The 24793-nt window shown below is 39.1% G+C and overlaps 1 protein-coding gene across 1 annotated transcript in view; it reads right to left on the reverse strand.

The window, feature by feature from the left end:
• Window positions 1–24793, reverse strand: part of LOC125227064 (protein spire-like) — a 50430-nt gene that overhangs the window by 18636 nt on the left and 7001 nt on the right. The window contains exons 3-4 of the mRNA XM_048131255.1: window positions 10763–10817; window positions 10449–10551 (exon numbers count right to left, since the gene is read on the reverse strand). Coding sequence (XP_047987212.1) covers window positions 10449–10551; window positions 10763–10817 — 158 coding nt within the window. The remainder of the gene's footprint in view (window positions 1–10448; window positions 10552–10762; window positions 10818–24793) is intronic.

Genomic DNA, 24793 nt, shown 5'->3' on the forward strand with positions numbered 1-24793 from the left:
ATTGCTGCATGCTGCCCACTGCGGGACGTTACTCACACGGTCGTTGCAAAATTAATGGCACTGCTCATAATTTACGCTCTGCAGCAGGGGTTATATGATATGTATGGCGAAATGTACTTATTATGACTCAATATGTATATGTATTATCATGACTCAATATCTTTGGTAAATATGACATACAAAATAACGTAAAAAACCGGCCAAGAGCGTGTCGGGCCACGCTCAGTGTAGGGTTCCGTAGTTTTCCGTATTTTTCTCAAAAACTACTGAACCTATCAAGTTCAAAACAATTTTCCTAGAAAGTCCTTATAAAGTTCTACTTTTGTGATTTTTTTCATATTTTTTAAACATATGGTTCAAAAGTTAGAGGGGGGGGACGCACTTTTTTTCCTTTAGGAGCGATTATTTCCAAAAATATTAATATTATCAAAAAACGATCTTAGTAAACCCTTATTCATTTTTAAATACCTATCCAACAATATATCACACGTTGGGGTTGGAATGAAAAAAAATATCAGCCCCCACTTTACATGTAGGGGAGGTACCCTAATAAAACATTTTTTTCAATTTTTTATTTTTGCACTTTGTTGGCGTGATTGATTTACATATTGGTACCAAATTTCAGCTTTCTAGTGCTAACGGTTACTGAGATTATCCGCGGACGGACGGACGGACGGACGGACGGACGGACGGACAGACAGACATGGCGAAACTATAAGGGTTCCTAGTTGACTACGGAACCCTAAAAACAGTGCATGGAGTCCCTCCCCGCGAAAGAAGTGAAACTTCGTATCATAACATAACCTCAAAAACATGTTGTCAAGTGGCCGTCACGCTTTAAAGCGTTTAGTTACGTTTACGTCCATCTGTTTACTGCTTTAAATATTTTATATTGCTATTTGCTCAAATTATTGAAAACACAAACATAAACTCATTTTGCACCGTTCAAAACCATTCCGGACATTCTGTTCTGTCATTGACAGAGTGAATAAGTGAATGAATGGAATGAGTGAGTCACTGACAGAATGTTACGCGCTGAGTGAGCGGCATTTCACGCAACATAATACTGACTGAGTGTTACGCGCTGTCAGTTGGAAATCGCATTGGAAGAACTTCCATTTCAAAAAAAAAAAGCACAATTATCCTTTCAAGTAACTGACCTTCCCATCATCATTCGCTTATCCGAGCGAGTCACTCGGGATCGAGCATGTCTTCCTCATCTATACATCTTTATTGCCCGTCATCTCACCAATCTCATCATTAACTCGCTTTCGATTCATATCATCTCTCACACAGTTCATTCACCTCCCATCAAAGTAACATATTTTCTCACCAAATACTTGTCTTGTTGTCTTGTGAAAATTTGTAAGATATAGGGTGGCGTTGTTAAAACGTTATAGATCTCATGTAAAACCTAGCTTCTATCTATAAAAGCTTAAGCTTAAGCTTTCTGTTTAGCCCAATGACTGACTGGTAGAGAATGTCCAAGGCGTTAAGTCCGCCATTTGTACTCTTTTTTTGGTAAATTTGTGCAATAAAGTTTAAATAAATAAACGTCCTAATGCTGTAAGACCTAACTTCACAAACCTTTCAAAATATACGACTTTGCTTTGGTGTGCCACCAAAACAATGATATAACTTCGTCAAAAGCCTTCATAACTTTCTAATGTCACCATTACATCCAAGGTTAATGAAATGTACCTACTGACTGATTCACTCATCACGCAAAGCATGAACTCACTAAAGTTGCTAATAAAATACCTAACTGCGATCTTCCATGCCGTTATGTCGCACGAACTTGGCCATACTTTTTAGTATTTGAGGTATTTATGATATCCCAACAATAACGATGATGTGACAACCTAACAAGTGTAACAACTTTTGTGATAATGATAAGTAATGAATAATAATATATTTTTAGTGTTAAGGTGACTAGTATATAAGCGCTTTGGTTAACACTGTAATGCTTATGTATGCTAAAATAAATGAAATGAAATGAAAAAAAAAAAAACACAGATTGAGTAAGCCCAACGGTAAGCCCAAGAAGGCTTGTGTAGACTTAGACAACGACATTTATCATGAAAGTACAAATATATACATAAAATTCCATGAAGAAGAAATATCTGTGCTCATCACACAAATAAAAGTTACCGGGATTCGACGACCTGGTACCGAAGGACTTCAGAGAGCTACTCATGAGCCTCATCATCCGATACGTGGAGATGATCGAGAAGCTCCTGAATACCTGAAGGATTGTGGGGGGTAATGGCACAAAAGATCCCGATGGGTTGAAGTGTATCCCCGCAGATTTAAGGTAAGATAAGATACCGGGATTCGACCGATATGATGGTCCTGCCACCGGCTTAATAGGTAGAAGCCAGACCGGTCTTCAAAAGACTAACATTGAATGTCGATACATATGACTCTCTGATGTGAGAGAAAGACCTCGTTATATTACATAGTGTTATCTCACTCACACAGCGGATTAGCATCAGAGTGATAACCGCGTTAGTCATCTGACACAGTCCCTTTTTTGGCTTACTTTCTTTATGAATCAACTTTTTGTCTTGTGCAAACGTACATATGGTGCTATATGGCGGTCTTAATTAGATACTAGGTATATCGTTTAGTATTGTACCATTTGTACCTCCTACCTACCTACTACGAAAAATTAAATCCCAACTGAGTTTTATCAATCCGCCTCTCTTATTTGAATGGGGTTTCATAATTAAATAATTAATAGTACCTATTGCAAAAAGGGCATTTTACAGATAAGTATGTACATACTTAATTGCATTGAAACATCTATTCCTAAAATACATATACAGTGTGGAAAAATTGAATGCCACATGGATGGCAACTACCTTAAATATTGTAAATAACACATTTTGTGTAAGCGAGACTTTCCTTTGTTTTTAAAAACAATAAATTCTGCAGTTAATGATTTATGAAAAATCGCTTGCCTCAGTCGGGACTAGAACCGGCAGGGGCGGCTCACTCTGCGATTCTATCGCCGCGCTACAAGTACATGCTGGCGGCCGCGAGTTCGCGGCCTAATCAGGGGTGGCGCGCGTTCTCACGGAACGCACGTTCGCACTTTCTATTGTTACTTTACGTCGCGAGTTTTTTTTTAAGGTTCATATGCGATGTCCACGTGTGGAATGGCTAATAATGCTTAGTTAAATAGACATCATGAATAAAATAGGACAATCTTACACAGATCTTATTGATTAAGTCCCAAGTAAATGTTCAATAAGGCTTGTGATGCTGAAGGCTTAAACAAAAATATATAAATACTGTATATAGACCTAGAAAGTAGTCAAGACTTGAATAAATAATATAACATTTTATCTGAGAATTAATTCGTTTTAATCCATAGGCAACCCTATCATCCGACGCTGCGCACGTGCGGCTCGTTTCTTTGTTAGAATTTTGTAGGCATTTAAAAAGGCGGCATTTCGTGAACATCAAAGCAGTGGGCCTTCTGTACTTGTACTATTATATATTCTGTGGAACCGGTCAAATGTGACAAAAAATAACGTGCCGTATTTTATGATGCAGATTGAAAGGGTTACTAATAAGGTTCATTTTTCTCTAAATAACAAATACAATCAGAATAACGGAAGGCCATGAAAATTTGGCACGTTATTTTTTGTCACATTTGACCGGTTCGAGTCCCGACTGAGGCAAGCGATTTTTCATAAATCCTTCAATGCAGAATTTATTGTTTTTAAAAACAAAGGAAAGTCTCCCTTACACAAAATGTGCTATTTACAATATTTAAGGTAGTTGCCATCCATGTGGCATTCGATTTTTTCACCCTGTATATCCATAGATCCATACTAATACTCGTATTATAAATGGGAAAGTGTATGTGTCTGTTTGTTTGTGGCAAAACGGAGCGACGAATTGACGTGATTTTTTAAGTGGAGGTAGTTGAAGGGATGGAGAGTGACGTAGGCTACTTTTTGTCTCTTTCTAACGCGAGCGAAGCCGCGGGCAAAAGCTAGTAATTAAGTTAATCATTAGGTTATTAATAAAATCCATCAACTCAGTTAACTTGAGCCGATCTTATTACAGTGCGTTCACATCTACAAAGTCAGTTTATTATGAACAAAATCACATTACAGCAAGTACTTTTTATTAAATCAAAGACACAGGGCAGAATATTTCATTCACATTTTAATGAGGACAAATTCAAGCCTAAAATTTCAGCCCTTTATTATGACGTAAAAAGGCTTACATGTTTTGAGTTACATACAACTTTGTAATCACTTCGTCGGTGGCCTAATGAGGTGGAACGGAGCTAAATGTGTCAATAAACCACACACCTCTTACCATCAGCTATAAGAATGTTACGCGATTGCGTAATCGCGATCAAAAAAATCATAAATTTTTCATGACATATTCGTATACGACACGAAGTTTTTTTTTTTTGGTCTCGTATTAAGACTACCCAGTCCAATACCGCAACTATGGTCACAAAAAGAATTTAAGTAGGTATCCTTTTAGTTGAGTCCAAGTATTTTCATTTATTTATATAGATTAATCAGCCTTGATGATGATGATTATACCCTGTTGTCCCTCATCAGGAGCATAGGGCTCTTAGGAAAGATTTCCACTGTTCCCGGTAAATCAGCCTTAGAACTACAAAAAAAAATAGTAAAAGGCACACCTTAATGGAATGTTTCAGTTAATTTTGAACCATAGTTGGGAGCTGTGGACCATAGTTGGGAGCTTTGGACCATAGTCGCACAGTATAAAGCAGTAATAACTCTTCTAACAAACTTAACTCCGCGCGGTGTGTCGAAAACTACTCTCCATATGCACCAAATACATGCGAAACTGGTAAGTATTGGGCTGGACAGTCGGGGCCGCGTTCGCGCGCTGTGTTGACGTGTTGAGTTCGGGAGAAAATGGTTATAGCACCCAAGTAGATAGCCCTTTGGGAGCGCTGTTCACTTTCTCCATACAATGAAGGTCCATTTCCGTGACGTACACACTAACGAATAACGTTTAAAAAACTCATAGTAGCCACAGAGTTCACTGAATATTAACGAAACGGCTGTTTGGATGAAGTTTAATAACCCGTAAGATCCAAGACGTCCTTGGATTAGCTTGGCAAAAGTCAGGATTGCGTTTTAAGCTTCAACCACGACTATATTAAAAGTAGAGGTGTGAGAAGACTTTACTTTCATTTTTAAACGATATTTTAATGATATAATTTAACCAAAGAAAAGCCTCGGGCTAGGGCGAAACTGTTATTGTAATACTAATAACTGTCTTTGTGTCATTTATAATGTAAAAAAATGTAAAAGCACAGATACAGATACAGATACAGATAGTTTATTAATAACACCAGGTTACATGTCATGAGCATTGTACACATTGAATGACAATTAATTACAAAACTATAAATATATCTTAATTACTTAATATTATATGTCAGGGAGCTCTAGCAACAAATAATAATAGTGAAACTAAGTCAATTCTTTCCTATGGCTGTTGATAAATGATAACCAAAATTGTACGAAACAATTTTTCCTTTTTCATAGTTATGCCATTGATAAAATATGTGGATAGATGCGGCCCCGCATGTTATGCGATCTACAAGCATCATCGATACATGCATTGCATTACATGCATTTTTGATACATTGCCGACTGAGGTCTGGGCTTATCTGAGAATCCCTACTAATATTATAAATGGTAAAGTGTGTGTGTCTGTTTGTTTGTCCGTCCTTCAAGTCAAAACGGAGCGACGAATTGTCGTGATTTTTTAAGTGGAGATAGTTGAAGGGATGGAGAGTGACATAGGCTACTTTTTGTTTCTTTCTAACGCGAGCGAAGCCGCGGGCAAAAGCTAGTCACTTATAAAAACATAAATAAAAGTCAATTCTTTCCCATGGCTATTGATAAATGATTTAATCATAACTGTACAAAACATTTTTTTGCGTTTCATGGTACCTATGCCATTGATACAATATGAGGCCCCCCGTGTTATAAGATCTACAAGCGTCATCGAAAATTTTTGATACATTGCCTAGTGAGGTCTGGGCGTTATCTGACAAATCCTCAAGAAAACAGACTCCTAAACACTAAAATAATGCCCTAAAACTCCTGTTTCATAGAAATCCAGGTAAATAGAAATAAACGTTAGAATGTAAACCGTACTTTGCCTCACGTGCTAGATTTAGCTCGGTAATCGTCTTAATAAGAACGTGACTTAAATCCAAAGGGTTACTAAAACCTCCGTCTAAATCCGTGAAACGGGACAGTTTCCACTATTTTGTATACTATATATTTGTTATAAGGTCTAAAACTTGGTTTCATGTTAGCGGATGCTATTCTCAAGATTAGAGGGCTTAATTTGACGCTGAATAAATATAGTACCCAGTTCGGATTATATTGGAACGTCTCTATTGAGATACGGACCTAACTCAGTTAGTATCTACACAATAAAATATATACCTAGGACAGGAACACTATTTAATAATATACATTAAGCTAGTTAATGTTGCGCCGGAATATGGATCGACGACCGTTTTATACAAACATTAAGAGCTATGTTAACTGTCCGTTGCTAAACGTAGGTACTAATTATTTTATCCATTCTTCTAAACTGGAACACTTGTCCTTAATCTACAGTTTGCTTTAAAATAAACAATATTAAGAACAATTGTGTCGCTTAGCTTCAAACTTGGGTACCTAATATCCATTATGATTTAAGGTTGAATATATAAAAAATGTAATATGATCTGAAAGATAATCAACCGTATAGCAGAATGGATTCACCCCAGTTTGAAGTTAAGCGACACAATTAGATGTTTTGCCTAATCTAATGTTACAAAATTAAATAAAAATCACAAACATCCTCATAGTTTTGATTTACAAACTCACACATTCTGAACATTTTCAACAACATATGTACGTACATCAGTAGAACCTACTGGACCACCTGTATCACGCTAAGCAACTCGGTTTTGCATTTATATTCATAAAAAAGGCATCTGAGCCCTAATGTAAACTGACACAAATACCTGAAGCGGTAAAAGCTTAAAAAAAACAACTGAAAACGTCAAAACGACTCGGAAATAAGAGTTTCACGTGCCTTCCGTTATTTCACAAACTGGGCCAAAGCCAGGCACCAGATATTCATAAAACAGTTCTACTCATTTGAGGACTCTTCTTTAATATAGCTTGACCCGTATCTTTGTGAATGTTATAGGTGTTCAAAGGTCAGAGTCATACTGGACAGTATGTATGGTAGAGGGTGATATCTGTGAATGGTGACACTTATTTACACAGTTGTACTGGAGTACGGGATGTTTGCACAGTTATGTACAGCCGGAGAGGCTAAGTGGCGATAATTATTGTTGCTAGGAGCTGGGTCTTACTTAGTTCTTGGACTAGAATGTTGAATCAACATATGGTTTCGGATAAAACTTTTGAAAGCTTTTGTTCGTTTAATTTATATCTTTCCCATCACGGAACAATGGTATTCCGGACCTTTGGGAGGCGTGCGCGGGGCCGAAGCCAACGCGTAGAGGCCCTTTCGACACTTTAATGAAATGTAAGGGGTACACCGAGCGGATGTTGCCCTTGCCCATATCATGGGACATACGCAGAGGCAGCACCCGCCAGGGTGTAAGGACTATTTGAGAGTTAATGGAATCTAAAATGAACTGGTCTGTTTTGATGAATTTATATAATTATTATGTCTTGACAAATGATCCACACACTCATCCTTCAAACATCGCAAAACATTCAAGTTCATATCTTAGAAGTCTTAGAACCTTACATTTAGATTTAGAATCGTCGCGCGGCATCCAGAGGGAAGAGCAGTACAAAGTTGTCAAACAAAAGCCTACCGTCCAGACGTCTGGTCGTTCGGAATCAATAGCTGCGCCTGGTTTTACGAGCTGCGGATGGGTTTTCAATAAGAAGGACTCAACTGTGTGCTAAATCGATAACTTTTCGGTTTTGCTGACGAGGTAGAGCAGTCACATGCAGAGACAGACATAAGTTATCATTGTTATCAAACAAAAGTCTCTCGATGCAGACGTCTGGAGGTTGCGAATTGGGTTTTCACTACAAAAGCATTGTGGGATTTATGAATGGTGGGTGAAAATAAGGGCAAAGCATAACAATACAAAATTACCAAACACAAGCCTATCTGAGACACCTGGACGTTCTAAATCAATAACTATGCCTGATTTTACGGGCTGCTAAATGGGTTTCCAATACAGACAAAGGGCCGGTTGCATCAAACCGTCTGTCACCATTAAAGCGTTCGTTAAATTTTATTGATACGTCTGCTGCGTGACTTGCAGCTGTAATACTACTAACTTTATGCTTTGTGTACGAAATATTTGAGGCAACATTGTAACGCTTTGGAAGCTTCTCTGCAGCAGTAAATTTCAATAACCACGAGCAAAATCACATGTAACGCCGTGTCTTGCGTGGGCGATGGTCGCGCGACCGTCGCCGTCGCGTCTCATACTTCCATATCGATAAGGTTTGATTTCGTATGCGTCGCATCGCCGTCGCCCACGCAAGCCACGGCGTTAGACACATTTTTGTACAAACCAATCATGACATTTGACGCGTGGCGTGGGTGACGGTGACGAATCTAATTTACTCTTTTCATCTACTTGATTAGATTTCAGTGTACGTATGCGTTAGGAGATAGAAACAAAAATGTACTTACCACGAAAATGCCTAGAAACTCCGACCTCATTTTGGAGGGTTAATTCAATAACAATCTAACTTATAGGTCCCCACTGACTTCAGAGGGGTTACTATGAAGTAGTAAAGCCGTTCAGTTTAAGCCGAGAGAGGGGGACGGAGAGGTGTGCTGTGTCCCTGTCTTTCGACCTAAACTGAACGGTTTTAGTATTAGTACTTCATGGTAACCCCCCCAGATCCTTACACGTGTTCACTAGATAAGCGGTTACACGTTCTCGGGTGGGTATTCAGTACACTTTTGTGAGTATTATGGTAATTACATGTTTTCATGCCGCGTTAAAGTTGAATGTACCTAAAAAGCTTTACATGATTAATGTTTCGAGGATGAAGAATAATGCTTTGTGTGATATATGTTTTTGAGCAAAAGTTATTATGACACAGCCGTGAAAGTAGAAAACATTTAGAATGCTGTGCTTGTCATGCCCGAGGCATGCTGAGAAGCACCCATAGAGATAAGGACATTGCTTTGCCTCGCCTCCTGCCAGTCCATTACGGGTCCCTCTCGTAAAAGAAACTAATAACTATGATTGACTCACCTCTAGGTTGTCGAAGTCGACTTTGATGAGCCTCCTCTGTGGCGGCGCGTGCGGGGTGACATCGCCCCGTCTCGCCTCCTCCCGGCCGCTACCAAACCCACTCGTGTGACAACTATAGTTGACTCACCTCTAGGTTGTCGAAGTCGACTTTGATGAGCCTCCTCTGTGGCGGCGCGTGCGGGGTGACATCGCCCCGTCTCGCCTCCTCCCGGCCGCTACCAAACCCACTCGTGTGACAACTATAGTTGACTCACCTCTAGGTTGTCGAAGTCGACTTTGATGAGCCTCCTCTGTGGCGGCGCGTGCGGGGTGACATCGCCCCGTCTCGCCTCCTCCCGGCCGCTACCAAACCCACTCGTGTGACAACTATAGTTGACTCACCTCTAGGTTGTCGAAGTCGACTTTGATGAGCCTCCTCTGTGGCGGCGCGTGCGGGGTGACATCGCCCCGTCTCGCCTCCTCCCGGCCGCTACCAAACCCACTCGTGTAACAACTATAGTTGACTCACCTCTAGGTTGTCGAAGTCGACTTTGATGAGCCTCCTCTGTGGCGGCGCGTGCGGGGTGACATCGCCCCGTCTCGCCTCCTCCCGGCCGCTACCAAACCCACTCGTGTGACAACTATAGTTGACTCACCTCTAGGTTGTCGAAGTCGACTTTGATGAGCCTCCTCTGTGGCGGCGCGTGCGGGGTGACATCGCCCCGTCTCGCCTCCTCCCGGCCGCTACCAAACCCACTCGTGTAACAACTATAGTTGACTCACCTCTAGGTTGTCGAAGTCGACTTTGATGAGCCTCCTCTGTGGCGGCGCGTGCGGGGTGACATCGCCCCGTCTCGCCTCCTCCCGGCCGCTACCAAACCCACTCGTGTGACAACTATAGTTGACTCACCTCTAGGTTGTCGAAGTCGACTTTGATGAGCCTCCTCTGTGGCGGCGCGTGCGGGGTGACATCGCCCCGTCTCGCCTCCTCCCGGCCGCTACCAAACCCACTCGTGTGACAACTATAGTTGACTCGTGTAACAACTATAGTTAACTCACCTCTAGGTTGTCGAAGTTGACTTTGATAAGCCTCCTCTGTGGCGGCGCGTGCGGGGTGACATCGCCCCGTCTCGCCTCCTCCCGGCCGCTACCAAACCCACTCCTGTGACATCTATAGTTGACTCACCTCTAGGTTGTCGAAGTCGACTTTGATAAGCCTCCTCTGTGGCGGCGCGTGCGGGGTGACATCGCCCCGTCTCGCCTCCTCCCGGCCGCTACCAAACCCACTCCTGTGACATCTATAGTTGACTCACCTCTAGGTTGTCGAAGTCGACTTTGATGAGCCTCCTCTGTGGCGTCGCGTGCGGGGTGACATCGCCCCGTCTCGCCTCCTCCCGGCCGCTACCAAACCCACTCGTGTAACAACTATAGTTGACTCACCTCTAGGTTGTCGAAGTCGACTTTGATGAGCCTCCTCTGTGGCGGCGCGTGCGGTGTTACATCGCCCCGCCTCGCTTCTCGCCTCCCCCCGGCCCGCTACCGGACCCACTCGTTGCTGTAACAAGAAGGACACAGTTTTATTAATGTCAATTCTTAAGAAGGAACTTTGATACATCACAGCACCAACAACACATATTCGAATTAGACCGATCACAGCTTTACTTTAATTTAATCGACTATACATACACGTATACCAGTATGTATATGCAATTCAGTGCAATCAGATGCAGCATGTATATGGATATTATTGATAGCGTAGCTGACATATCCAGTATTATTAAACATACAATAGGTAGCTATCCATCACAAACCTCATAATAATAAGATCATTTTTTGAAATTTTCCTATACATATTTATGCCTCGACTAAAACCTCTTTGGTAAAATATACTGACCTCTTTGTCGGATGGTTTCGATAAGGTTTAAAAACAAAAGTCAATTAGGCCCACTTGCACCAATCAGTGAACTCAGGGTTAGTGAGCTGTCATCTGTCAAATTTCATACAAAATGGTGGGTTAACCCTCCATTTTCGTCGGTGCGAGTGGCCCTTAGAAAGAAAAACTGATGATAACTAAAGGGATCCCAATCAATACACCGTGTTTCACTTAACACTAAAAACCTGAAAACCGTTTGTTCAGAATCGAGAGTAGAATCGATTGAGCTATATCTTGATGGGGGTAATATTTTTTGTTTTAATTTGTATTATTAGTTATTGTTTACGTGCCCATTCTACAAATTCGTAATACAACATTGTGAATATCATATTGCTAGAGGTTGTATACCTTTTTCAGTATTTAGGGGTATTAATACTGGCTGGTTACTTGGACGATTATTTTTTCCACTACGAGTTTGACGTTGTGCGTCACTTTAATTTTAAAGTTTATCATAAGTCATAACAAATTGAACTCTTACCTAATTACAACCTTGTCATGTTGAATGTTAGGTTTAAATTTGCTTACTGCGTCTCCTGTCCAATTTGAAGTTTACTGGTGACACAGTTTAACGTGCTTTTCAGTGACATAGCTGTCTATTGGTAAACCTTATGTCGTTGCAGTAATGTACACAATTAATCAGTTTTAAGGTTTACGATGGTAGCTAGCAATTATTTTTTTGTGTAGAGTTAAAAGTCGAGTAGAGCTGCACAGAAAATTAAATATTCAATTTAAAAAAATAATAATCATCAAATTAAAAAATGAATATTCTAGATACGTTTAAAAAAATAAAAATCAGTTGGGGTGTCTGAGGTTTTGAGTGATACCGGAAACACGGTGTATATAAAATAAACTAAAAACCAAACCACAGTGAAGACACTCGGTCAAGGACGGAACCAGTGCACCTTATTCGGTAAGTTATTACGCGTCCTACTATAGTCTACCTACGTTGCTTTATAAAAGCCCAATGGGTGTCATCCAATTCGCCGACAAACCAATCAAGGCCGATTTGAAAGTTTGGCGTTAGTTCTAGGAATAGATCCGATCAGTCCAATTTTAGACCCATGCCGAAATTCAATATTAAACATTTCTCTCATACAACATAATAAGCGGTTGGTAAAAATATATTATTTTGACACATTGAGGTATATGTACTACGTACTAGAGGCGACGTTGCCAAGCGAAAACTCTGCACATGCTGACAAATGCGCGGGGTGCGGGGAGCGGTTATTTACGCGTAGAGTAGGTCTACCACCAGATGTGACACATTATTATATTCTGCCTAACGGGAATTTTACATTATAGTTAAATAAAATACGGATATTCTAGTCAAACTTATTTATTTATTTACAACTTAAACAATACAAATTAATACAAAATAATTTTGCTGTATTTATCTTCTTCTTTAAAATATTAATACAAAATAATTGTGCTGTATTTATCTTCTTCTTCTAATATACATAATGAACACATATAGTGGTCAGTTGGTAACCAAGTTTCCTCAGCACGATTTTTTTGGACAAAGCGTATCAATTGTTCCCTTTTTTCATGACCAGGCCGAAGAAAACTGCAAAAAGTGAGCGTGCTAAAAATACAATTTTACTCAAAAACTATTAACTATATATACTCGTATTAAACAAATAAACTTTTTTTATATTTTAGTAACATAATTAGAAATAGTAAGTAGTTACTTAATAATTTTCCAAATAGAAATATTTATATTTCGCAACTATATTAGAGGTGAAACACACTAGTAGGAACAGTGTAAATGGCACATCTGCGCGGTTAACTTTTTATAGTCTATGATTGCGTCACCAAAATGGCGGCAGTGTCGCTCCCGCTCGCGAGTTTGTAGAATATTCAATCTTAAAATATTATAGACGAGTTTTTTGTTTAATTTACCGATGAAATGTCACACCTTGGCTTTTATTTGATTTCCTCGAGTGATTAGTACAATTTTTAAGCACACAAGAAGGCATTATTCACGTGGAAAGTATGTGCATCACAGCACGTCACTGCACCGCAAGGACCTGGTAAGGACTGACAACGTTGCGGTCCATTGGACCGCAGTGGGGTGTGTAAAAATTCTCTTAGCAACGTCGCCTCTAGTACGTAGTACATATACCTCAATGTTTTGACAACTAAAAATATTAATGGCATGCAATTTTAACTTGTTCTTTCATCTACGTACCAAAAAATGATACTCGTTTTTATTAGATAGTTTACGTTTTAGGTTTAGAAGCATTGAACGAATAGCGTTACATTAATTGTTAAATAAATATACAGTCTTCTCTTCAGTTCTTCTATTTTTCAATGCCCCATATCATCTATCCATGCAAAGACAGGTTTTTGGAAACATTTAGCATTCAAGTTTCCAAAAACCTATTTTGTATATTTTTCCACAAAACAACTTCTGGGTTTTGTTACTGTTACTTCAATTCCTAGCTTTGCATAACAGCACTGCAAGGATTTATAATAAAACGAGGAACATCGACTAATCCTGTTAACTGGTACGCAACGCAAGCTACCTAGCTTGAGTGGCTTGAACCTGCATAGTACTAGACTGAATCTACTACATAGTTATCTATTAGCCTGCAGTGGCATTCACATTTAAACCCTTTTATTTTGATTTGATATTACTCAAATCCCACCAATATAGAAGCGTAAACCCGATGCGCTGAAACTGCTGTATTCGAACAGCGCTCTTATAAGAGTTATAAGATGTCATGACGATACAATATGAATTATGTAATAATTGTCAAAAGGCAAATTTCTTCACAAACTTGTGAAATCATCACTTTGGATATTGGCATCACTATAGTACAGATGTAACCTAGTGCGTAATAGTTTTTCTTTGTATTCGTTCATAGTAAGTACTTCTCGTAGGTACTGAAACTGCTGAAATAGCATAAAACGTTCGTGGAAAAACATTTTGCACTAAAAAGGTCATAAGTTATATCAAATCAATATCAAATTTTTAAATGTGTATGCTGCCCCTAGAGGCGGTGGTCTGATTGCGCTTATCTATCTGGGCTGAGCCCCGATAGTTTCGCAACCCATATGCATGTGAACACTGTAAACTACTTTCGCGGTCCTTCGCCATAAATCGTAGTGTTCAGTGGTGCAAGTTGCATAAGAGCTCCGTTTGGCTTAATGTCATGGTAGTTCATACGGCTTACGGTAATACCCATATGATACCCGTATGATTATGGTAATCGAAAGTAGATACAACAGTAATAGTTTACGATATATACGTAGAGACAAACTAAACTAAGTTAGTAGCGATTTTGATAGCACCAATAGTGCAAGAGTAAAGAGTTAAACCTAAACGTCATCATTTTATTGAAGTTTGACGTTTTAAATAAGATTGAGTGTAAATTTTGCTTGCTGCCAACTTGGTGTAAAACTACTTACACTTTTTTATCACCAATTTTTGTCACAGAAATGTAATTTGTTAATCAGAGAAGACAGAGCTATACAATGAAGAGCATATGAAATAAAAGACCGTAAAAACAGGTGGGTATTATGTAGGTAGGTACTCAAACGACATAAATATTTGAAAAAGGCAGGGAAAGAGATCTTCGTGAATGAAACTTTATTCGATACCTCAATTTGTTGTACCTCCTCAATATCTATTAATCAATGTCAATATCAGGCTCCCAGGGCGAAAAAGAGTTTAAGGCGAGTAAATATCGTTAGAGATCCCGGAATGGGCAGTATTGGCACGTTCCTCGTATCGTACAGCTAGTTTAATAAATTGCGATCTGAAGAAATACGGCGTTGGCGACATGCCAGTAAAGTTAGTGGACATACCTATATTGAAGATACAAGGTATGAAGGTACCTGTAGTAACTTATGTATGTAAATACTTCATATTTCGTTGTTTTCCATGACTTTAAATAATAATACATAGCAACAGTTTTTTCAGTACTTCTTGCCCGCACTAGTGCGCAATTTGGTCATTTTTGGTCAGATCGAAACTTCAGACGGCCATCTGTACTGAAAAACGTCGTACGATACACATGCGATAAGAAAATTCCTAATGTAATTTCATCAAAAAAGACCCTGTATAAAACTGCAAAAAAAATAATTTCAGAATTAACAAATAGCATAAATAAAATAAAGCTGTATCGCTTTACGTAATATATAGCAAATGTAACTTCATTTTGACGTCCATAATCGCATTGTATATACCTAATATGCCTACTTACTTGAAGAATCAGTTTTAACTTTCATCTATATTAATCAAATGTCAAGTTAAGCTCCGTTTCACAATAATCCGTACGTATTTATACGTTTATAAACGTTTTAGTTATCCGTGCAGAAAATTGAAATTTCTCGAACTGGTACTAATACCATGAAGCTAATTCTAATGTAGGTACCTAACAAATTTCTTATAAATATTTATAACAATTTAAATATTAAAAACTCGATTGATAAGACCTTAACTTAAACCAGCGTACTACTATTTGCAAGTAAAATGTACCCAATAAATGACACTATGACGAACACACACACAAGAACCAACAAGCATTTCATTTATATCAAACAGTATTAACAACTGGTAGGTATACTTTTATTCAATAAATAAATAGTTACTAGTACTAAAAGGTTAACTAAATACAATATAAAAATTAAAACTAAAGTAAGTACCTTAAAAAATAAAAATAAAATTAAAATATATACCTAGGTAAACTAAACAAATAGCCCTCCGCGAGATGTACCGGGCTGCAAAGGTGCAACACTTAACAAATAATTACATTAGAATCGGCCTCTCATAATCCAATTTATAACATACCCAGTGACTTGAAAACTGCGGTTAGAATTCGTGCAAAGCTATCAATACTTAACGATTAATCTTTGCCAGGCACAGGCCATATTACATTTCGACACCTTTTGTTCAGTCAAGACCCTCTAGCAAAGAGTACTATCAAATCTATAAAATTTCGTAGGTAATCCGCGATCAGATAAAGTGCTAGTCAATCAGTGCTACGTATTTTTTACATGAAATTAATGTTCCCATTCCCAACGCAAAAAAATGTTGACGTTCTGAGGCCCGACAACTGACAAACTGTCGAGAATGGTCGGCCAAATTTAGAAGTTTTTAGGTGTTTTGTATTTTTGGTGGCGGTTTGTTATTACATTTACGAATTATCTAGAATTTGATTATCATTTATCATGAATTAACGAAAATTAACGCCTGATTTTATCGATTAAAAGTGCAATCGTTGAAGACCCGTATCGTAGATTGATTGGCGCGACAGAGCCTTGCTTTCGTGATCCGATGGCCGAGTGGTTTACAGGCATCCGTCCGGTTAACGGAGTACGCTGCGCTGGTTCGATTCCAGCTCGGAACACTTGGAGGCCTTAGTCACTTTTTCTTTGTATATGACATTTATTTAATGGCGACAGAGATAGTTGTAAGCTGGCGTCAACGATTGTAAGTTTGGCTAGAGACTTGTTCTGTCAAGGATGGTGGACAAAGAGGGTTAATATTCGAAACGCATGCAGTTTGGAGGTAACACGAATTCGTGATGTAGATGTCCTCGCTTCGAGTCTTCAGAATTCCAATAATTGGACTTTCAATCATGTTGCAAAGTTAAACTGCATTAGGAAGTGTTAATTAGCAATTTTATTACTAATTATTGTGTTGATTGAGAATGACTAGTTTCATACTAGTCAAATCAGCTTCTTTTTATGAACTGTCAAAACGATTTGTTCATAAATTACTATGACCCAAGGAGCTTTAACAATTCATTTAATATTTTATCTTTTTTATTATTTCGACTGAAAATATCTTATGTTTAAAAAATAACTACTTCATATTTTTCTAAAGTGATGTGGCTTTATTTCTGCACTGCATGCTCACTCCATCGTATAGGAAACTCTATGCCTTTGGCTAGGCATCTTGCCCCTGCATTGTTTAAAAATATAACCCGAAGTTTTAACAGACAGTAAAAACTGGAAATATACATAGGTAGATATACAGAGTGAAATAAAAAGTACCAGCCATACTTAGTGACTTTTGAGATAATGGACAATTTTTTCTCGATTTCAGCATTAGTCCAGTAATTAAAATGTATGGCTGGTCCTTTTTATTTCATCCTGCAATGGTACAATACAAAATTTAAATGTGCAATATGAAGTAAAAAACTTGAAGCAATTAGTAATAAATAACTCGCTAAAAATGTACTGGAAAAAAACATGCACTGTAATACATTAAAAAAACCGTCTTTAGTACAAAGTTCATACATTTTTAGCGTCTTTTCTCTGCACAAAAAGCTATTCCCGCGCTCACAATACATTCTCGTTGGCGTTTTTAACCGCCTTGAAGGCCAAAAAACTAGATCGTGTTAAGTATGAGATATTATCTCAAAATTTCCGCACTGCGGGTTCTTTTATTTTTAAGCACGTGTAATATGATGTCCAAAGAAGAATAGACAACGTGTAGGTAAATTAATCTTAAGGACATTGTAGGTACATGTATCCTGTGTAGGCACACTTGATGATTTCAAAATATCAACGATCGATAACATTTATTTTGTTCTTGGTATTTATGAAGACCATGATGTCTCTACTGATCAGACTAGCGCTGCAATTGCATATTGATCTTTTGGTTCTATAATACTTAGTAATTAACCGTTTGATGGCGCTGTTCACTATCTCCATATATTGAATGCCATTTTGCGTGACTTTCAGGGCCCCCACATCTAGCGTCTCATAGCGTCGGGCCAACTGTGGCAAAAGATACCATTGATTTTGTATGTTACCTGTTTTGTAGTTTTGAGCTGAAATGATAATAATGTAAGCAATGTCTAAAACTAAGAAAATAGATTTTTTTCCATACAAAAAATTCTATCCAAGTTATTCTCTTTAGCAAAACCCTAGTCAAAAGAATGTCAGGCTAATATCTGCATAACATAAAAACACTATAAGTACATGCCTTTTTCATCTTATTCAAAACTATTATAAGATCAATAGCAGTAGTTTAGTAAGATATTAGAGCGATATTGGATCATTTGATGTTATAATAGCTTTAATAAATGCTTTTGTAAGAACTTCAGACTAATATCAGCATAACATAAAAATACAATAGTGCGCATCTTTTTGTGACCTTATTTAAAGCTATTATGAGATCAATAGCAGTAATTTAGTTCGATATTAGCGTGATATAGAATAAACATACTTAAATAAACAATAGATGAGATCAATATAAAGTGATTAGACCTTAAATCGATTTTGGGAACACAATTGTAAGTATACAACCATTTCACATCACCAACATTGCCATTTGAATAAAAAGTAAAAACAATAATTATATTTGTTTTTATAGGGTCAAGTGATATAAAATCAGGTCAAGATAAAGAAAATCAGGTTTTATATAGGTAAAGCAAGGAACCCTAAATTAATTAAACATGGCCGTATCATTGGTATTCAAGAATGCTAATATTAAGTAAATGATCTTATAATAGTCTAATAGCGCACTGAGAAAATGCAACTATAACAATGGCGTCTTTTTACTGCAAATATAGAAATAAAATAATTAACGAGAATACAAAATACTATTATTTGAGTGGGCGCATGAAATTTGAAGTGTAAATAAATTAATAGTTTAAAAAACACTATAAAACACGCTTTTATAAATGCACATAAAAGCCAAAAATAAATTATGGATCGTTCAAGTTGTCTCTATTTGTGAGCTGAAGTTTAAAAACTATGTGCTTTTAATTATAATATTTGATTGTAAAAGCGTGGGGCGCTGGAACAGGAAAGACTTTTTGTATAACTTGCTGATAAATCAAATTATGCTATGTTACGGGAAGGAGGTTACACAGATTGACTCGCTAACTGGAGTTGCAGCATGACTAGTAGGTTCTACATTAAACAGTCAAATCAACTAAAAGTCAGTGTTCAAAGTAGGTACCAGTTTGTCGAACTCAGACAAAATATGCGCTAGTAGCGAGGAGAGTCGACAGTCACCGACACTTAGAACGCCGCTTTTTTCCGGTAATCAAAGTACAAAAGGGGAAAGTGTCTACAGTGACAGGATGCAGGGTTCTTGTTCGTGGACGAGATATCTTTGGTTATCTTTGGTAATCCTTAGGCGGCATATGTAAACGTTATGTTCTTATGCAACTTCATTCGCCAGGAAGTTCGGATTAGTATTTGTTTACAAGAAAGTCTTTCCTGTTCCAGCGCCCCACGCTTTTACAATCAAATATTATAATTAAAAGCACATAGTTTTTAAACTTCAGCTCACAAATAGAGACAACTTGAACGATCCATAATTTATTTTTGGCTTTTATGTGCATTTATAAAAGCGTGTTTTATAGTGTTTTTTAAACTATTAATTTATTTTATACTTTTTAGTCATTAATAATGAAATACTTTTAACATTTATACATAAATTTATTTCAAGTAGGCGGATTTTACATGCCATTTGCGGCTTAACGTGTACATATTGCTAATTGCTACTTAATAATAACTAGCGGCTACCTTCTTATTATGGTATTATCATAAAAATGTTTATACCTAGTAAGTTATCCGTAAAAGATAGACAATATAGACATGTGCCATCGCGGACTTTTTGAAGACATTAGAGGGACATACTTTCGCCATACATTGTTTTGAAGCTCTCAGCTAGTGGGATTTTGTTTGACTCGATTAGAAAATATTGTCACATTTCAACTAATTCAAACAAAATTTAAGTATTTCTATTTTGCCGAGCCCCCCTTTATTTGCTCTTAAGGGTCACAGGAAAACCATTACCCAACTTATTTTAAATACTACGTTGATCTTTTTTTTATGCGGGGGGCTTCGCCCTCCGAGCCCCCCTTTTCGTTACTCTTAAGGGTCACAAGAAAACCCTAAACCAACTTATTTTAAATACAACGTTGATCTTTCTTTCATGCGGGGGCTTCGCCCCCCGAGCCCCCCTTTGTTTACTCTTAAAGGTCACAAGAAAACGCTAACACAACTTATTTTAAATACAACGTTAATCTTTCTTTTATGCGGGGGGCTTCGCCCCCCGAGCCCCCCTTTGTTTGCTCTTAAAGATCACAAGAAAACGCTAACACAACTTATTTTAAATACTACGTTAATCTTTCTTTTATGCGAGGGGCTTCGCCCCCCGAGCTCCCCTTTTCGTTACTCTTAAGGGTAACAAAAAAACCTTAACCCAACTCATTTTAAATACAACGTTTATCTCTCTTTTATGCGGGGGGCTTCACCCCCCGAGCCCCCCTTTGTTTGTTCTTAAAGGTAACAAGGAAACCCTAACCCAACTTATCTTAAATACTACGATGATCTTTCTTTCATGCGGGGGGCTTCGCCCCCCGAGCCCCCCTTTGTTTGCTCTTAAAGGTCACAAGAAAACGCTAACCCAACTTATTCTAAATACTACGTTGATCTTTCTTTCATGCGGGGGCCCTGCCCCCGAGCCCCCTTTTCGTTACTCTTAAGGGTAACAATAAAACCCTAACCCAACTTATTTTAAATTTGTATTTGTACTTAACCTTGTGGTTTATCTTTCTTTTATGTGGAGGGCTTCGCCCCCCGAGCCCCCCTTTGTTTGCTCTTAAACGTCACCAGAAAACGCTAACCCAACTTATTCTAAATACTACGTTGATCTTTCTTTCATGCGGGGGCTTCGCCCCCCGAGCCCCCCTTTTCGTTACTCTTAAGGGTAACAAGAAAACCCTAATCCAACTTATTTTAAATACAACGTTTATCTTTCTTTTATGCGGGGGGCTTGGCCCCCCGAGCCCCCCTTTGTTTGCTCTTAAAGGTCACAAGAAAACGCTAACCCAACTTATTCCAAATACTACGTTGATCTTTCTTTCAAGCGGGGGGCTTCGCTCCCCGAGCCCCCTTTTCTTTACTCTTAAGGATCACAAGAAAACCTTAACCAACTTATTTTAAATACAACGTTGATCTTTCTTTTATGCGGGGGCTTCGCCCCCGAGCCCCCTTTGTTTGCTCTGAAAGGTCACAAGAAAACGCTAACCCAACTTATTCTAAATACTACGTTGATCTTTCTTCCATGCGGGGGGGCTTCTCCCCCTCCGAGCCCCCCTTTGTTTGCTCTAAAAGGTCACAAGAAAACGCTAACCCAACTTATTTTAAATACTACGTTAATCTTTCTTTTATGCCCCGAGCCCCCCTTTTCGTTACTCTTAAGGGTAACAAGAAAACCCTAACCCAACTTATTTTAAAACCAACGTTTATCTTTCTTTTATGCGGGGGGCTTCGCCCCCCGAGCCCCCCTTTGTTTGCTCTTATAGGTCACAAGAAAACGCTAACCCAACTTATCTTAAACACTACGTTGATCTTTTTTCATGCGGGGGGCTTCGCCCCCGAGCCCCCCTTTGTTTGCTCTTAAAGGTCACAAGAAAACGCTAACCCAACTTATTCTAAATACTACGTTGATCTTTCTTTAATGCCGGGGCCCTGCCCCCGAGACCCCTTTTCGTTACTCTTAAGGGTAACAAGAAAACCCTAACCCAACTTATTTTAAAAACAACGTTTATCTTTCTTTTATGCGGGGGGCTTCGCCCCCGAGCCCCCTTTTGTTTGCTCTTATAGGTCACAAGAAAACGCTAACCCAACTTATTCTAAATACTACGTTGATCTTTTTTCAAGCGGGGGCTTCGCCCCCGAGCCCCCCTTTTCGTTACTCTTAAGGGTAACAAGAAAACCCTAACCCAACTTATTTTAAATACAACGTTTATCTTTCTTTTATGCGGGGGGTTTCGCCCTCCGAGTCCCCCTTTGTTTGCTCTTAAAGGTTACAAGAAAACGCTAACCCAACTTATTCTAAATACTACGTTGATCTTTCTTTCAAGCGGGGGGCTTCGCCCCCCGAGCCCCCTTTTCTTTACTTTTAAGGATCACAAGAAAACATTAACCCAACTTATTTTAAATACAACGTTTATCTCTCTTTTATGCGGGGGGCTTCACCCCCCGAGCCCCCCTTTGTTTGTTCTTAAAGGTAACAAGAAAACCCTAACCCAACTTATCTTAAATACTACGATGATCTTTCTTTCATGCGGGGGGCTTCGCCCCCCGAGCCCCCCTTTGTTTGCTCTTAAAGGTCACAAGAAAACGCTAACCCAACTTATTCTAAATACTACGTTGATCTTTCTTTCATGCGGGGGGCCCTGCTCCCCGAGCCCCCCTTTTCGTTACTCTTAAGGGTAACAATAAAACCCTAACCCAACTTATTTTAAATTTGTATTTGTACTTAACCTTGTGGTTTATCTTTCTTTTATGTGGAGGGCTTCGCCCCCCGAGCCCCCCTTTGTTTGCTCTTAAACGTCACCAGAAAACGCTAACCCAACTTATTCTAAATACTACGTTGATCTTTCTTTCATGCGGGGGGCTTCGCCCCCCGAGCCCCCCTTTTCGTTACTCTTAAGGGTAACAAGAAAACCCTAATCCAACTTATTTTAAATACAACGTTTATCTTTCTTTTATGCGGGGGGCTTGGCCCCCCGAGCCCCCCTTTGTTTGCTCTTAAAGGTCACAAGAAAACGCTAACCCAACTTATTCCAAATACTACGTTGATCTTTCTTTCAAGCGGGGGGCTTCGCTCCCCGAGCCCCCCTTTTCTTTACTCTTAAGGATCACAAGAAAACCTTAACCCAACTTATTTTAAATACAACGTTGATCTTTCTTTTATGCGGGGGGCTTCGCCCCCCGAGCCCCCCTTTGTTTGCTCTGAAAGGTCACAAGAAAACGCTAACCCAACTTATTCTAAATACTACGTTGATCTTTCTTCCATGCGGGGGGGCTTCTCCCCCTCCGAGCCCCCCTTTGTTTGCTCTAAAAGGTCACAAGAAAACGCTAACCCAACTTATTTTAAATACTACGTTAATCTTTCTTTTATGCCCCGAGCCCCCCTTTTCGTTACTCTTAAGGGTAACAAGAAAACCCTAACCCAACTTATTTTAAAACCAACGTTTATCTTTCTTTTATGCGGGGGCTTCGCCCCCGAGCCCCCCTTTGTTTGCTCTTATAGGTCACAAGAAAACGCTAACCCAACTTATCTTAAATACTACGTTGATCTTTTTTCATGCGGGGGGCTTCGCCCCCCGAGCCCCCCTTTGTTTGCTCTTAAAGGTCACAAGAAAACGCTAACCCAACTTATTCTAAATACTACGTTGATCTTTCTTTAATGCCGGGGGCCCTGCCCCCCGAGACCCCTTTTCGTTACTCTTAAGGGTAACAAGAAAACCCTAACCCAACTTATTTTAAAAACAACGTTTATCTTTCTTTTATGCGGGGGGCTTCGCCCCCCGAGCCCCCTTTTGTTTGCTCTTATAGGTCACAAGAAAACGCTAACCCAACTTATTCTAAATACTACGTTGATCTTTCTTTCAAGCGGGGGGCTTCGCCCCCCGAGCCCCCCTTTTCGTTACTCTTAAGGGTAACAAGAAAACCCTAACCCAACTTATTTTAAATACAACGTTTATCTTTCTTTTATGCGGGGGGTTTCGCCCTCCGAGTCCCCCTTTGTTTGCTCTTAAAGGTCACAAGAAAATGCTAACCCAACTTATTTTAAATACTACGTTAATCTTTGGGGGGCTTCGTCCCCCGAGCCCCCCTTTTCGTTACTCTTAAGGGTAACAAGAAAACCCTAACCCAACTTATTTTAAATACTACGTTGATCTTTCTTTAATGGGGGGGCTTCGCCCCCCGAGCCCCCCTTTTCTTTACTCTTAAGGATCACAAGAAAACCTTAACCCAACTTATTTTAAATACAACGTTGATCCTTTTTTTATGCGGGGGGCTTCGCCCCCCGAGCCCCCCTTTGTTTGCTCTGAAAGGTCACAAGAAAACGCTAACCCAACTTATTTTAAATACTACGTTGATCTTTCTTTCATGCTTCCCCCCTCGAGCCCCCCCTCCCCCCTTTTTCTGTACTTATCTTCCGGCACCATCATCAGGCCTTGAAACCTAATCGTTGTCATAGTTCATTACAAGACTTTTCTAAGAAGCCCAAAATCAGCTATGATACGATGTTCCATCATGTAGTTCCAGTTCATATCTTCCGGCTCCATCATCAGACCTTGAAACCTAATCGTAGTCAAAGTTCATTACAAGACTTTTCTCAGAAGCCCAAAAACAGCTATGATACGATGTTCCATCATATAGTTCCAGTTCATATCTTCCGGCTCCATCATCAGACCTTGAAACCTAATCGTAGTCAAAGTTCATTACAAGACTTTTCTAAGAAGCCCAAAAACAGCTATGATACGATGTTCCATCATGTAGTTCCAGCTCATATCTTCCGGCTCCATCATCAGACCTTGAAACCTAATTGTAGTCAAAGTTCATTACAAGACTTTCCTAAGAAGCCCAAAAACAGCTATGATATGATGTTCCATCATGTAGTTCCAGTTCATATCTTCCGGCTCCATCATCAGACCTTGAAACCTAATCGTAGTCAAAGTTCATTACAAGACGTTTCTAAGAAACCCAAAAACGGCTATGATACGATGTTCCATCATGTAGTTCCAGTTCATATCTTCCGACTCCATCATCAGATCAGCTCAACAGTACCATATTATTGTATTGTCATCGGAACTACATATAGCTGC

The sequence above is a fragment of the Leguminivora glycinivorella genome, chromosome 6, assembly GCF_023078275.1.
Source record: "Leguminivora glycinivorella isolate SPB_JAAS2020 chromosome 6, LegGlyc_1.1, whole genome shotgun sequence".
NCBI classification, from domain to species: Eukaryota; Metazoa; Arthropoda; class Insecta; order Lepidoptera; family Tortricidae; genus Leguminivora; species Leguminivora glycinivorella.